Below are 16,652 nucleotides of genomic sequence, written 5' to 3' on the forward strand. Positions count from 1 at the left end.
ATACCGAATCTGGGCGGTCGGTCCGTCCTCTTTCCGTGGAGGTCTGCTTCGTCGAAGGCAGATTTTAGGGTTTGCTAGGGTTGGAACACGAGGTCGACAGACATTGCGTTCCTGGATTGTTTCACCAGATTTCTAATCGGGCTTGCCAAACTGTGAATATGCCTAACATAGCCAGAAACTCAGTGACATCATCCCGCATTCGTCGGGTTTGGGAGTAGGACAGGGTGGAAGGCCTGAGACTCGAGTACTGGGTAGGCAAACATGGGATGGGGCTGATGATTGACGTTGGAATGTTGGTCTGGCCATGGTGGTACATTAGAGCGGTGGAGTTGGTGGATTCGGAGTGAGGAATATTTGAGGCGGTTCGAAGTTTAAGACTTGAGAGCTTCGGGTTCAGCGGATGTTATCGAAAATTGGTATTAGGCGAGTCTAAGTTCTATGAGGAAGCTAAGTTTTAAAGGTTGAGTGCTGGATTGGGAGTTAAGATTTTACGTTAATTTGCGTGAAGTTGTGGGAATTGGTAATAATTCCGAGTTTGTAGTTGAAGGAATTTGACGTGGTTTGTGCTGGGAGGGTGTGGACTGTGGTTGATCGGTGTTGGGAGTTTAGGGTTGGATTTAATTTAACGGTGAAGTGAACGTTTGCATTGTATTAGAGGCGTCTCTTGATGTCGTACTGTCGAAGTAATCGGCACCGACTTGTTTTCATGGCTTTGCAGCGTTGATTTGGTTCCCTAGGGTAGATTGTTACAGGACGGACTATCCGGGGACTGAAGGTGTCGTTGTAGTGTGTAAGGTTAGATTGTAAGATTTGCGGCTGAAGCGTAAACTGGCATTGATGAGGCTGTTAGTTGAGTGCAAGTTTTAGTCACGAACATGGTTTTCCAAATACCCATCAGTGAAGTGGGTGAGAGACTCTGAATCTGCGATGCTTGAGGGGTGTTGCACGGTGTTCTGAGCGGAGAGGATAGACACATCATGAGTCTCACTTGTAAAATATGCTTCGAAAGCGCCTCTGGACAAGGCAAGCAAGCTAGAATTACATCCTGCGGCCATGTGTTCTGTCACGATTGTGCAACTATCTGGTTTCGTACGGAAACGAATTGTCCAGTCTGTCGGAACCCGGTAGCAGGATTTTCTAGGTTGATTGCACTATTCGACCATGATGCCGGATTGCAATCGCCTTCTCTTGGATTCGACGATGAAATCTGCGAAAACCGAGGGGAAATTGTAGGGACTTCAGGATGTGAGGATGGGCAGGTGCGCGATAGTCCGAACGGGGCAAAATCTAGTGGGGTTGGGACCAGTGGATCAGGAGAAAGTGGAGCAATTCAGATTGCGGGAGGGGAACCAAGCTCCACAGGTAGGAGCAGTGCAGAGGGAGCTGGGGCAAGTGCAGATCGAAGTCGTGTAGCTGACTGCTTGCAGCGGAGAAATTGCGACAACGAAGATGTGCAGGTTGGTGGCTTTTTGAGTATCCATTACAGGCATTTGAACCTCTCATAGTGCTTAGCATGGCTTGGAAACATGGGAGTACAAGCGTCTCTACTAGAACTGAAATGCTCGAGGATTTGAATTCCCGGTATGTTGGATTTAGTCCACAATTCTCTTAGACATGAGTATGTCTGGTTTGGCCTATTGGGCTTCCTCAGGAGTGGTGCGATAGTATCCTGTTTCAAGAATTCGTCATCGAACCGTAGTGTTTCTCAAGGCTCGTGCATTACCTATTTTCTTAAGTAATTATAGCTTGTTTTTCTACACTGAAGCACAGCGTGTATGGTTGTAAGCAACAGATCAAGGATGAATTTTATTTTGAATCGTATTGTCTTATACAATCTCCTTACTACTTATGCAGGTAAAGTTTGTGTTGAGTAAAGTTGCTGAGAGATGGCAACAGGTTATGGTAGAGCGAGCAAGGCTTAGGGTCCAAGTGGCAGCGCTTGAGAAAATTAAGCAAGAACTATCAACAAGAGTTCAAGCCTTGACTGACGAGAATGAAGCAATGAAACAAGCGATGAGTATGGGATTTCGACCACGAGGAGGTGCATCTAATTTTCGTTGGGACCTTGACTACGACGCTCAGGATAGCAGCTACTATTCAGACAGTCGCCTTCAGGGGTTAGACAGAGAAAGTGAGATGAATGCCATGGGTAGTTATCTTACCAGTCTGAACATATCACAGATTGGCTATAATGATACAGGATACCCTCCGGTCAGAGGCTGGTCGAGAGCTCCAGCAAAAGTTGAGGAGCGACTCAGTGCTTCTAAATGGGAACTTGCCCACACATTCACTAAGCATATGGGTCCTGTGCATGGAATTGCAGTTAATCCATCAGGGAACCTTGTGGCCACTGCTTCTTGGGACCACTTATGTCGTGTATACGATGTACACCTCGAAGACGAAGTCGCCGTACTTTCCGGTCATATGCTGGGTCTTTATGCTGTGAAGTTCTCTCCAGCTAAGCGAGATCTTGTTGGGACTGTTAGCTCTGATCAGACTTGTCGCCTGTGGAACACAGATACTGGAGAATGCCTCCGTGTACTCGAAGGCCACACTGATGAGGTTTTCATCTCACCTGAATCTCATCTATGTACCAAATTTCAAATTTTTAAAAGTTGCGTCAGTCATTTGTGTTAAGCTTAAAAATGTGTACGATTCTTTCTAAGATACAACGAATGTATAAATAGTTGTTGTTGGATGTTGTAATCCAGGTTAATGGATTGTCTTTCAAGCCAGGTACGCATCTTCTGGCAACAGCGTCAGACGATGCTACGAGCATGATTTGGGATGCTGAAAAAGGGATCCCAATCACTACTCTGAATGTAAGAATTGTGGTTACATTGAAACTTGAGTACGTACTGCACAGACTACTTATCGTTGTTTTATCAAAGTCTAAAGTGTCTCTGCTGACTACTGTTCCGCTTTTTGGTTCTGGGTAGGACTCAGGTGGCAATTTATTCTTTTTCTCGTCGTATGTAATGATACTTTTTTGATGGTTTTTTCCCGCTGTATCTGCTGCCAAATTACACAAGCGATGTGAAAAAGCAGATGTAAACTATCGTGCTTTGCACCCTGAAGTCCAGGTGCTGAATAATTGGTGTCGTACATCACTCAAGCTGTTTCCTATTCTATGCTGACCATGTTGTATCATTCGGTTGTTGTCTTATTTTTTTAGGGTCATCGGCATGGGGTTTATGGTGTTTGCTTCCAGCCCGGTGGAGGTCATTTAGTGGCTACAGCGTCTTTTGACTTCACCGCTAAACTCTGGGACCCCCGGTCTGGTGAAGACGTCCAAACTCTTCGCGGTCACTTAGAAGATGTTATAGGTGTAGATATTGATGACTCAGGAACGTATTTAGCGACAGGGAGCGATGACAAAACTTGTCGAGTTTGGGACTTGCGCATGGGCCATCCAATAGTTGTGCTGAAGGCACATTCAGGTGAAGTGAAACGTGTTGTGTTTTCACCGTATGGCAAGCTGCTGGCTACAACGTCGGGAGATACCACGGTCCGACTTTTTGACACCACTACTTGGGATTGTGCTCAGATACTCAGGTATGTGTTTCTCTGATTTAGAGCGTTTAGGATTAACCTCATCATATGGTGTGTATTCTGATGTCTATATAGGTTAAAATGTTGAGGCTGTTGGAGGTTATTAATTGTGTTTGTTGTTCTATTTTCCTGGGTGACACAGTATGTGGATGGGACTCTATCATTTCATAGGTAATGATTTTCATTAGCTCACTTATGACCAGTGCATATCATAATCCTGTCTAAGTGGTGGATTTCATCAATGCAGCTCACACTCGGATCATGTGTTCGACGTGGCATGGTCGCCCACGGCAGACTTCCTCGTAACTGCAAGCCATGACAGGCTTTGGAAGCTATGGCAGCCCAGAGTTCCCTCGCTCCGCAATTCTGGCTTTACCGCTAATAATCATCAGCGGTACCCAGCTTCACAAGTTAACTCTGACGTGATGAGAGTGGAGCGTATGGCCATGGCTTAGGTCAACTAGCTACGATCCTCATTGAGTTTCATCATTTAGGTTACGCAAGGTTGTATAAGAATCTGCCCTGTCTTAAAAGCAGTTTAGGATGACTAGTTATACGTTCAGGAGCCACTTGTGTTCTGCGAAGATAGGACACATAAATAGTGTTGTAGATTAAGTACATTAGAACGAACTTCAAGTGGAGGACGAAGGACGAGTCAGTCAGCCACGGGCATGAGCCAAGGCTGGGAGTGGTGGTTGTGGTTCTAGAGCTTTACAGCTCTCCTGAACCGGTAAGGTTTCGCATTGTTTATTCAAAATGGTGACTGAACTTCTTTCTTAAGTTTATTCTCGTCGAGTGCATTAGGAATTTTTATTATTATAGAATTTTTCGTGGTGTTTTTGTACTGTTGGGAGGTATCTTTCGAATCGTTTCTGATGCTGGTGTCTAGAACGGAGATGTGTGGTCCAGAAAAATTGGATATTTGTTTGGATGTATGCATTTGTTGAAATGCCTTCAGTTAATGGGTAGACCCAAGACAGGCATGTGTGATAGAGTCACTACAGCAGATATTCACTTTGAATGGAAATGTTGTCTTGCCTGGCCGTACAATGTGGATGTTGGTGAACAACATGCGGTCGCGGATCGCTTGACTTAACGAGCCGACTTATCCCATCACTTATATGTTCTGTCGTTGTGTGCTATTGATGATACAAATATAAGCCTCCATTTTCGTATTATTCAGCATGCTGCACAAAATTGTCTTCAACATTGTGAATGTATGTAAGATTCTCTTTCCACTTGTATGGTTGATAATGACAGGCACTTCAGAGTGGTCGAACAGGAAGAAGACAAAACTTCGTATCATTCAAACAATCCACTAATACAATTTGCAAGATTCTCTACAATGGTTTTGATAAGGTTGAAAGAGTGTTATTCCCGACATTATTCAACATGATACAAAACATTTTCTTTTTACAAGTGTTGGTTTTACATTACTGATATGTTCAAAAAATTAGTAAGCATTTCCAACAAGGAATAATTAGAACCAACCCAGAATCTGTTTTTCCTTATTCCACTATAGCTTGAAACCATTATCCCAAGCAAATCACAACAATCTACACAATGGGTCAACTATCTGCACGATTAGCCCACCACTAAAAACACTACCATGGCATTGGTGTAAAACACGATCTGAGATTTCGGGGACCATACAACGTCACTTGAGACAGGTTTTGGCTTTTTACATGAATGCCTGAAAATCAATCACCCCACTGTTTAGCTGGACAACTCTGGCACCATTGGAAGATTCTCGAATGTTCTTTTAACACTCACAACCGGAAGCTTTTTGTGGCCTGCTGGCGTTCATGTCGATTGTGTCGGGCAGGTAACTGCAACCACATGCCAGAAATTGCACTTCATTAAAACCATACCCTGACTTTATTTTCGCCTAGGTAGAGAAGGTAATCTGCAAAATAAAGACTACAGTAATGGAATGGTAACTTACATTTCTTCCTCTGTCTCGTTCTTCAATGCATTCTTAGCAATAACCTGAAATGCCGCATCTACATTGAAGTCTTCCTTGGCAGATGTCTCAAAATAAGGAATGCCTCCTTTCGCTGCACACCATGCTTTAGCCTTCTTCTCAGAAACCTACACAGTCCATAAAATTGAAGAAAAATGAAGGTTCCTTTCAACAAATAGTATAATTTATCACATTTAAAACGATACTCGCCATCAGCAAATGAAATCATGTCTGAAATGCTAATAACCTAGAACATGAGTAAATTGATGCTTGCCGCATCCATTCGTAGCTTGAACCAAAGGTTAAGATCAAGTAAGCTAACCACTCGACTGTTGCCACCATCTACGTCCACCTTGTTGCCAAGAACAACAAAAGGGAAGTTTTCTTGATCCGATGGACTTGCCTGAAACAGCCAAAACAAGTACTGAACACAAAATTCTAGTCGGGGTGGGAGAGCGTAGTTTAATAGGATTTGGCAGAACAATTGTATGAGTGGAATATTCAAATGCGTCAATGATAAGAAATGAATGTAATAAAAGGAGATATAAAAGTTCTTGGAACTGTCAGACGGAGAGTAAAAGTTGCCTGAATCAGGAACTCATCCCGCCAGTTGTCCAGATTATCAAAGGACTTCATAACATTGACATCGTAAACAAGAACACAACAGTCTGCACCCCGATAAAAGGCAACGCCAAGGCTCTGAAACCGCTCTTGTCCGGCTGTGTCCCAAATCTGTCAGCAAAACAAGCCGTGCGAATATTAGAACTGAGGAAGAACAGGCGGAATGAGTCACAAGTATAAAAGCTGGACCAAAGACCCTCCTCCTCATCTTTTTTCACATCAGAAAAAGAAAAAGCAAAGAAAAGAAAGATTCTGAAATCCTTCAAATCCACATAATAAATCCAATTCATCCAACCAGCACAGAGAATGGAAGCCATTCACACTACATCAACTTTGAAAACCAACGTACTTAAGACAGTCATCGTATGCGGGAGTTACGGACCTGCATTGTCACAAGTCTGTCTTCGACTTGCACCTCTTTTGTCAAAAAGTCTGCTCCAATCGTGGCCTTATACTGGTTGCTAAACTTCTTGTTAACATATTGATTCATCAGCGATGTCTTCCCAACCCTGCAACGATTTTTTTTAAAAAAGAAAAGAAGCTGAGAGATTCAATTAAACTGGAAGAGAGCACGTTATTCAAAGGAATTGAAGACAATAAGACCTGACACACTCGAACGTACATTCAATAAGGACTTTTCAACTGATCTGTGCAGCCTTGAGAACTCAAGGCGACTAATTAACCCCACAGCACTCGAACAATTTGTATTCAACTACTTGCTCAAAAGCTTGTGCACGAACATACATAGACCCCTCCGACGAAAAACTCTGAACTAGCCACCTCAATAATATGGCGCTCGTTTAGCATATTCATCAAACACGGAAAAAGAAACTCGCCAAGATAGACGAAAGGAGCAATATCTCTGCAAAGCTGGCAGGAAAAATTGGAACACCAACAAATTCACAGCCAGAAAAAAACAAAAACATTCTCGACAAGGTTCTCTGCAAGAATCATACTTCAACAAGATCCAAACCATCCACAATAACAGCACCCTCACAGTTCCAAAAATCCAGACCAACAATACGCTTATCATAAGCTGATCCGCAAATGACACCTCAAAGCAACCTCCTCATCTCCGGAAAAACGATTCCACGCACACATCCCGCACACGCCGCTTCACAAACTCATAACCCACTTCAAAACTCAAACAAAAAACAAAAAATAAAAATAAAAATCGAAACTCCACACAAAAACAGAATCGGAAACACGGGAAACAGTACCCGCTATCGCCGAGGATGATGACCTTCAACAAGGTTCTCTTACGAGCCGACATGGTTGCGTTCTGTGCTGCCCTTCTCCCAAACGTGCGACCTAAAAATTTACCCACTCAAAAACCCAGAAAGGAACTCTGAGCAGTGCGAGGCAAAATCCACAACGGCAATCGATTGGAAGCGAGAGATCGAATTGAAACCCCGACGCAGCGCAACGCAAGGATGGCTTGGCTTGGCGACAAGGGAGCGAGAGAGCGAGAGAAAGATGGATGCATCATCAACATCCATCATCGAAGAAGAAGAAGAAGACGAAGAAGCTGCTGTCTCGAGAGAGAGCGAGAGAGCGGGGCACTTGGCTCCCCAATCGCTGGTAGAACTCCAAAAAGCGATTGTGTGCGCTGGCATTCAATGCTCTGCCCCACTCCCTCCCTCCCTTACCTCTACCATTCATTTGTCTTCTATCAAAACCATCACCTTTGATTTAGGGTTCTTCGGTTCTTCCGTTTGGATGTTTCTCCCTCCCATCATAATGTGATTTTTTTTGGCTCGGAGTCTATGATTTTAGACACCCTGGTCAAGATTGTTTGTTCTTGTTTGTTTTTGTTTTATTTTTTTTTGTTTTGTTTTGTTTTGTTTTGTTTTTTTTTTGTTTTTTTGTTTTTTTTTTGTTTTGTTTTTGTTTTGTTTTGTTCTTTTTTTCCAATAAAATTAAGACCTTTAGATTGGGGTAGTTAGTTCTTGAACCCTCTTCTAGGTTGTGTCTTTTTCTAATATTGATGTGAAATTTGCCTTAAGCCTTTGGTTTAGAGCCTTCTTCAATGTAGTCTTTTCCAACAATAATATGATGTTGAAGTTTTATGGTTTTTGGTGTTGTCTTTTTAGTAACAAAAAGTATGGGCTCTAAGATTAGATAATTGATTTTAATCTTGGATTAAGTTATAGGATATTTACAATACACTTATGGGCTTGCAAGATTATATATATATATATATATATATATCCACAAATAACTCACAAAGGAATTTATTGCATCAAATATTTATGTTTTTAAATCAATATATAGATTGTAAATATTATCTTTCTTTTTAAAAATCAATATGAATTAAGTAGATCATTCAAAACAGAAATAAATAACATTTGATTTTAAATAGAAAATGAAGAACAAGAAATTTTTGGTTCTTTAATTAAATAAAAATATCCAATATTTTTTATCTTATTACAATTAAAAATAAAATAAATTGAATATAAAACACGAACTTAAATTAAAATAGATTTTGGATGAAGTTATTTTATGGCCATGCAAAAATGATATTAATATTTTTTTAAAAAAATTAACAAAGTAATACTTATTTTTGTAATGATGCAATTTATATATTCTTACCTTAAAATAATATGCACATAAAAATGATACATTTCTCTATTGCCAACTTACAAAAACTCGCATAAATTCATCACAACTAAGTAAATAAATAAAAAATAAATAAAGTAGCTTATTTTATACTATAGATCAAGTTTAAAATGTAGTTTTAAGTATATTAATAAAACTAAAATTTTCCACTATATTAGATAGCACTAATAAAATTGTGGAATTTTTCTATAATAATTTATCAAAATATTTTTTAAAACCTCATTATGTTGAAAACATAATAATAATTTTTAATTAATATTAAAAATTAATAATTAAAATAAAAATCTAAAGGCCTTGTAAATTCTAAATATGAAATCTTTCCAAAATTTTAATAACCTTAATTTCTATCATCCCTCAAGAATATATATACACACATCCATATATATATATATATATATATATATATATATATATCAACAATCAATTAACATGTTGTTATAAAAAAAGTGTTTAAATTTTTTATTTTGTTAACACTACGAACTTTAATTACTAGAATATAAAACCAAGTAAAGTTTTTTATTTAATAAATAATTTATAATTTATAATATATAAAAATTAAATGTAAGCTATATATAAATTTTGATAGTTCTTAATCATTTATCATGTTGTTATGTTTTTTTATATTGACGAAGCTAAACTTTGTTTTGAACTTATAATGAAGAGTATCAAAAGCTAAAAGATTATAATCTCATTTATTACTATTGCTTTAAAAGAAATTATAAAAATATTCAAGAAAATATATTACAAATAAAAATAATAACATCCTTGATGTAAAATAATAATAAAAATTTATCATTTAATTTTTTAAAATTAAAATATGAAAGATTTTTTAAAATAAAATATAAATAATAAAATCATAGATATTCGTGTTGAATTTAAAACATATTTTTATTATTATTTTATTATTTTTTTTTCTATTAATTATTTCTTTATTAAATTATTTTTTTAACTATTAATCATAGATATTCATGTTGAATTTTAAAAATATTTTTTCTTAATAGTTAAAAGAAATAAATAATTTATGAAGATGTAAAAAATGAAAAAAAATGGAGTTTATATATTAGTAACAATAAAAATAATAATTTATTAAAATAAAGAGTAATATCAAATTAAAAACTAAAATTAAATAGAATCATTGTAATGCAATTTAAGTTTTGTTTTGAGTTGCTATATTTATTTTAAAATCTTAAATAAGTGAATATATATATATATATACATACATATACATCAATACAATATATTCTTTTATGAAAATTTTCACTATATTACTTAGATTAGAAATATCTATTGTATAAGATTTATAATATAATTATTATTATGTTAAGAAATATTTAATAATTTTTTTATTTTTTGAATATTACTCTAAATTGTGATAGAATAAAAAATCTTCTTATTAGAGCATCAAAAAAAAAATTATTAAATATTTTTTTATAGAAATCTATTAAAGAATTTTAAATTTATTAATTAAGTACAAATAAATACTAATCTTTAATTTCAAAGTTATTCAACCTAAGTATCTTGAATTATATTTAATTAAATTATATTTAATATATCATTTTTATTTTTTTATTTTTAGAAAAAAAAATAATATAAAAAACTTAGATATATTTTTTGAAAAAAATTGATTTGTATATAATAATCAATACAATTTTTTTTACAACAAATTAATTATTTTTTATACATATAAATATTTTAATAGTTTTAATAATCAGAAATTTATATTAAGTAGAATGATTGTTAATCTTAGAAATTTTGTTAGTTAAAAAGATACTTTATCTAAATGAATCATTAAGTTCAGAAGATACAAGATTGATAGAGAATGGGATACAAAAAATCTTACGTTTCTTAGCCTAAGGTTTGGACATTTTGTCATAGAGCCTCATGTTTGGATTCTAGTAATATAAACTTTTGTTAATCCAAAGTTTGGCAATTTGGAGTAAGTGAAATCCTAAAATGATTCAATTAAAACTTAATAATAAAATTTAATAAGTGTACGAATAATATTATTGTGAATCCAAAATAGTTATCAGCACAATTCAATTCAATTATCTTTTATTAAATAAAATAATTTGAAATAAAACTTTGATTAAGAAGAATTTTGCATCATCTATAGTTATAAGATAGTTTGTAATAGTATTGCATTGATTGGTATAAGAAGTGAAAAAAGAAAAAAACAACATTAAAATCAAGTTTGCATCAAATAGTTTAAATGGGATAACAATAATACCAAATCAACAAAATCTCTTTAATCTAAGTTTATTGTAAAATTATACTATTTCTATTTAATTATAGCTACTAGCTATTTTGGCCTAAAAAATTAGTTTATTTTTCTATACTAATGTGATCTAATTAAAGTATCCAATTCTTAAGTGAATTAAATAGTTTTCTTCTAACTAATATTTAATAGTCTAAATCTTAATTCAATTGAAGGCATTTGGTTCTTAAGTAAATTAGATATTTTTGATTCACCTTGGACTACTATCCACATGCCATTCATTTTTTTTTTTTCTACTATCCAAAACTTCCTTGTCGAAGTTTTCTTTACAATCTAGATCCTATTGATATAAGTTTTTTCTATTGCTTGGATCTTACAAATTTAAGTCTCATTCTAAATTAACTAAACTAATTAACAATGATGTAATAATTTTTAATTGGTTTTATTACAAAATAAAATTTGACATGAAATAATTGCTATAAATTTACTTGGTCTTTAAGTACTAAGTTAGTTATTTTATCTTTTTATTAAAAACGATTCTTAATTCTTTGATTTAAAAAAAAATGCAATACGATTGAATTTAAATGGTTTTAAACTCTTGTAGCAACAGCTATGCTATTCAAAATTTATAATAAAAAATAAAGGATCTAAAGATTAATATTACATAATTTTAATTCTTATACTAAAAAACAAGAATAATAATAATAATAATAATAATAATAAATGATATGAATAAGAAGTTTTTTATTAGATTTTGAAAATATCTATATATATAGTTCAATATTTTCTAAGTATAAATATTATGTATTTAGGCCAATAGATCTATTTTTTTATTTTTTATTTTTTTTAAATATTCCTAAATTAGATTGTTAGTTCTTAAATAGCTTACTAATAGGTCATTAGATAAATATAGATTGTTAACTAGGTTGTTACAAATTAATTAGTAGTTATAATTTAAGAACAAATAAAGGTAATAGAATCCTACTAGGAAACATACTCTAATCAAGGAGATGTTATCAACTTAGAAACATTGCATGTTTTGGGGAATTAAACATCTTTTCCTAAATTAAGTACCTTTGAATGCTTTAAATACATATACAAGGTCATATCAAAAAAGAAGTGAATTGTCACTAAAGAGTTTACAACTGGCAACAATTAGAGAAAACTAAATTCCTTAGTTAAAGATAATTAGTTATTCTATTGGAGTCATGTTGTTGCTAACATTCCAAATTAAATTTAAGAAGTATTGGCAACATAATCAAGAAGTTGGATTAGAATTTGGTACTTATTGTATTAAACTCAATTGATATCTCATAGCAAATTAAGATTGATGTGCTCAAAAGAAAATTAGATATGTGATGGAATTAGAATATTCAAGTGGCAAAAAGAATGCTAAACTAGCATTTACAAAGCTATGCAATTATAAAACATAAAATATATATATATATATATATATATATATATATATATACTTTATTAGAATGTATATGAATAATAGAATTTGATTCTTGTACTACATAATCTTATAAAAGTTATATGTTGTTATTCAAATTCACTTCTTATTACATAAAATAAGTTTGCTTAGAATCTAAAATCTACATAATTTATGCTTTTATAATACATAATTTAAAAATTTATAATTTTTTATTCGCTAAAAGATATTAAATATCACAAGATTCCTTTAATATAAAAAATAAAATAAAATATCCATATACTTAGAGATATTTTAGATATTTAGTTTACTATATTAGAATGTCATCTATTAAGTCCCATTGGTAGATGTAGTTGTTAAAGATTAAAAAACTATCTTAGTATAAAATAATTTATAATTTTTAATAGATATATATATATATATATATATATATATATTAATTTTAAAAGTGCTATATTTACATAACTTAAATACCTTATAATAATATTTATTTTTATTTATTTATTTATTATTATAAATATTTTAAAAAATTATTTGTTAAAATAATAAAATATATGTAAGTTGCAATAAAAAAAATATATTTATCCAAAACCTAATATTTCTCCTAATAAAGTTTTTAACATCATTGCAAAGTAAGAGAGGAAATTTTAATACTTATTCGTAAAAAATCAGAATTCTAATGAAAAATTATCTTTACTGTAGCACTATTGACCTCCAAAAGAAAGGTAATTTACTATTTAGACGAATCCATGATATATTAGAGAAAATATTAGTTGTCTTGAATAACTATTTTAAAGTAAAATTTAAAAAACATTTTATTTTTTATTCAGATTTCTTTAAAAAAAAGTGTCAATATTCATTGTCACTAAAAAATTTAGATCTTTGCAAATGTATGTAAGTAATTGTGGATTCTAAAAGTTAATTATTATTATTTTTATTTTAATTTTTTTGAGCTTTAGATTAAATTAAGTTCAGCTAGGAAGATATATATATATATATATATATATATATATATATGTGTGTGTGTATATATAAGTATATATTAATGAATGATATTTAAAAAAGATTATAATTTAAAATATTTAGACAAAATTTAAATATAATATAATAATTTTTAGTCTTATAAACATAATTATATATTTTATTTATTTTATTTGATGTGTAAAATATTTATTTAAATTATTAGATTCTTTCTAATTTATTTTAAAAAAAATATTATATATATATGTATATAATTTTTTTAAAATTATTTTAATAGCTTATTTAATAAGATAAAATAAATTCTAAAATTCTAAAACTTAAATGAGAGTGTAAAAATATTTTTGTCAAAAAACACAAAAAAGATAATGTCTATTAAAACTACAAAAAATCCTAGAATTATATAAGATATTCTATGATTTTTAGACTTAAGAAATTACTTTTAAATGAATACTAAGAATATATTTTATAAATTTGATTTTACTCATATCAATGATTTATAAAGAAAGAATAGATTAAAGATACATTATAAAAAAATAAGTTTTGTTACAATTTTTATTTCGAATTTAGATTTATATAATTGCATTCACTAAAGATATAATCTATTTTAAAGGATGTTCAGATCTTTTAAACAAGCAAGTACAATTATATGTCTTTGAATTCAATATGAGTTTTTAGCATTAGAATAATTTGAATATGATATAACTTTGAATTATGTTTTTGAAGACTTTAGGTAACTTAAAATATGATTTTTTTAAAGTACTTACACAATCATAAAATTTTTGATCTTAATCAAAGATTCTAAAATATCAATTACATAGAATATTTAAAATATCATTTATTCTTAAACCGCAATAGTCATCAATTTTAATAGATTTTATTATAAATCTATGATTTTTTTAATTTTTTTAATTTTTTTGTAATTATATTTATGTAATAAAATATTTCAGAAGAATAATATGAAAATTTGTGACTTTTATAAAAGCGATTATATATATGTATATATATAAACCACCAAGCTTATTTTTAGAATTTTTAAAAAGTCAAATCATATCAAAGACTTTGATTTGTATATACATTTTAAAAGATGATGGTATAATATTAATAATATTTTTTTTATTCTTTAGACTTATCCTTAAATATAAAATAAATACTCAAACCATATTTTTTTAAGTATTATTAACTATTATTAAGAAAACTAAAAAATTCCTTTAATTTTTTTTTTTTTTTTTTTTTTTTTTTTTTTTGTCAATATTTTGATTGGTGGACTGGTTAATAATATAATTTTATATTATTTAGACATAACAGTTTTAATATTAGAGAATTTATTAGATTATTTAAGTATTTTTTAGAATTTATTAGTATTTTTAAGTTGAAATAGTCTTCGTACAGAAAAAATCATTAAAATGGTGTCTTAATAAATCTTGCAAGCATTTATTTTAGTTGATTTAATACTTTATTACTATTAAATTTTAATGCTTAGTTTTCAAAATCAATGTTTACAACGGCCTTCTATCTACATATATCACTTATAAGTAAACCTCTTAATATTAGTGAGAAGTTCAAAGAAATATGAAAAAGAATTCTATGTCTTTTTACTTATTTATATAAGATATAAGATTCATAATTGATTTAAATTTATTTTATTATTATGAAATTTCAATAAAAATAAGAATATAAAAAAATTTATATATTATAAAAATATTATGTAAATTTTAAAATCATATTTAGAATTTATGTAGATTTTTTAAAGAATTTATAAAGTAATTTTTAAGATTTTATTAAAAATAAGTTTTATTACATTAATGAGGCTCAAAATCTTAATCTTTCAATATTCTATCATTGTGGTAAAATTTATTTAGTTGATTTTTAATTATTTAATCTATATCTTTCAATCATTATAACTTATTTATAGTAAATTAGATTTACATATTTTTTATGTTACTAAATAGATCATAAAACAACTTATTAAAAAACATAATTTTAAATTTTTTGATTAAATTTTTAATTAAATAAAAATCTAGAGAATAAATAAAGAGTAAGTTTTAAAGTGTGTAATTGCTTGGTTATATTTTTTTTCACTTTTTAAATTTTTTTTATACTTTATTTTTGTTATTTGTTTTTCTCTCTTCACACCACTAATTATAAGAAATTCTTAACTGAGGCCATTTTATATTTGGACTGAAAGGTAAATTTTACCCACATATTATTCTATTAAAAAAATAATATTTTTTATTCAATTAATTGATTTTAATTCTTATTTATAGCACATTACCATTAAATTAATAGTTTTATTACTTTAAAGAAATATTTACAAAATTACTTTTAAACTAACATATACAAAAGCAAGTTTAAGGCAACTTCTCTCTTGTTGGTGTTATTTTATATTTTTATCTTCATTTAAGATTTCTTGGTACTTAATATTTAAAAATAAAAATAAATATATATATAGACCAAATTTTAAATATAAATTAAAATTTAAATTGTAATATCAAATTTCTATAACTGTTAATAATAATTTTTATAATAAAAAATATAACACATCTTAATTTTAACTCTTATTTAATACCTTTTATTTTTTAATCCTTAAAATATTATTTTATAATTGTGGCTAATTTAGTTTGTTTTAACAACTTATATTTATATGTGAAATCCTAAATTATAATATTTTTTTTATAAAATCAAATAGATGTGAAAATAAATCAAAAAACACTACATGTATTCAGAAATTTAATAAATTATCTATTCTATTATAGTTTATAATGTTTTTGGTTTAATATAACTTTTATTATTTGAAAGTTTTTTAATGGTGAAATTATTACATATTTTTTTAGAAATTTATGTTAGTGTATATTTTTGTTTTACTGGATTGATTAAAAATCTCAAATTTATTAATTAGTAAAAAATATAATAAATTCTTTAATATGTAAAAATTTCCACACATCCAAAAACAATCTTTAAGTTTTTATACAAAGAAGACTAATCAAATTGCAAAGAAATTTGAATATTGATTAATTCTATCTTCAAGATACTCATAAATTTTTTTACTTACAAGCAATAAATCTATTTTGTGATAAATCCTAGATTATTACAAATTATTAATAAAAATTTATCTTAAATATAAATTATTTAATCAAAAGGACATTTTAAAATTTGATTCTTTTGAATAACATATTTATATTCTTGAAGTAATGAAAAATTATATTAAGATATTTGATTCTATTATAATGAAATAAAATAAAAAAATGTTATACAAAGAAAGATGTTGTTTT

General features: G+C 30.0%; 2 protein-coding genes across 2 annotated transcripts; one reads left to right on the plus strand and one right to left on the minus strand.

Annotated features, from left to right (window-relative positions):
* The first annotated feature begins 132 nt into the window (after positions 1–132).
* Positions 133–4,332, plus strand: LOC112295374 (uncharacterized). The gene is made up of 5 exons (XM_024546888.3): positions 133–1,457; positions 1,855–2,562; positions 2,712–2,822; positions 3,176–3,555; positions 3,800–4,332. The coding sequence occupies exons 1-5, from the start codon at positions 978–980 to the stop codon at positions 4,005–4,007; spliced, it is 1,887 nt and encodes a 628-aa protein (XP_024402656.1). The 5' UTR covers positions 133–977; the 3' UTR covers positions 4,008–4,332.
* A 625-nt stretch (positions 4,333–4,957) lies between these two features.
* On the minus strand, positions 4,958–7,607 carry LOC112295384 (ras-related protein Rab7). Its single transcript, XM_024546899.3, has 6 exons — positions 7,357–7,607; positions 6,519–6,645; positions 6,101–6,247; positions 5,838–5,918; positions 5,498–5,643; positions 4,958–5,381 (listed from the first exon to the last, which is right to left on the minus strand). The coding sequence occupies exons 1-6, from the start codon at positions 7,407–7,409 to the stop codon at positions 5,315–5,317; spliced, it is 621 nt and encodes a 206-aa protein (XP_024402667.1). The 5' UTR covers positions 7,410–7,607; the 3' UTR covers positions 4,958–5,314.
* Positions 7,608–16,652: the final 9,045 nt, after the last annotated feature.

This window comes from Physcomitrium patens, chromosome 2 (assembly GCF_059467195.1).
Source record: "Physcomitrium patens ecotype Gransden chromosome 2, ASM5946719v1, whole genome shotgun sequence".
NCBI lineage: Eukaryota > Viridiplantae > Streptophyta > Bryopsida > Funariales > Funariaceae > Physcomitrium > Physcomitrium patens.

Coding starts and splice junctions, on each gene's coding strand:
- LOC112295374 (XM_024546888.3), top strand. CDS start 978: ATGAGTCTCACTTGTAAAATATGCTTCGAAAGCGCCTCTGGACAAGGC. Junction 2,823..3,175: donor TCCCAATCACTACTCTGAAT/GTAAGAATTGTG, acceptor TTATTTTTTTAG/GGTCATCGGCATGGGGTTTA. Junction 3,556..3,799: donor GATTGTGCTCAGATACTCAG/GTATGTGTTTCT, acceptor TCATCAATGCAG/CTCACACTCGGATCATGTGT.
- LOC112295384 (XM_024546899.3), bottom strand. CDS start 7,409: ATGTCGGCTCGTAAGAGAACCTTGTTGAAGGTCATCATCCTCGGCGAT. Junction 5,919..6,100: donor GGGATGAGTTCCTGATTCAG/GCAACTTTTACT, acceptor TGGCTGTTTCAG/GCAAGTCCATCGGATCAAGA. Junction 5,644..5,837: donor ATGGTGGCAACAGTCGAGTG/GTTAGCTTACTT, acceptor TGGACTGTGTAG/GTTTCTGAGAAGAAGGCTAA.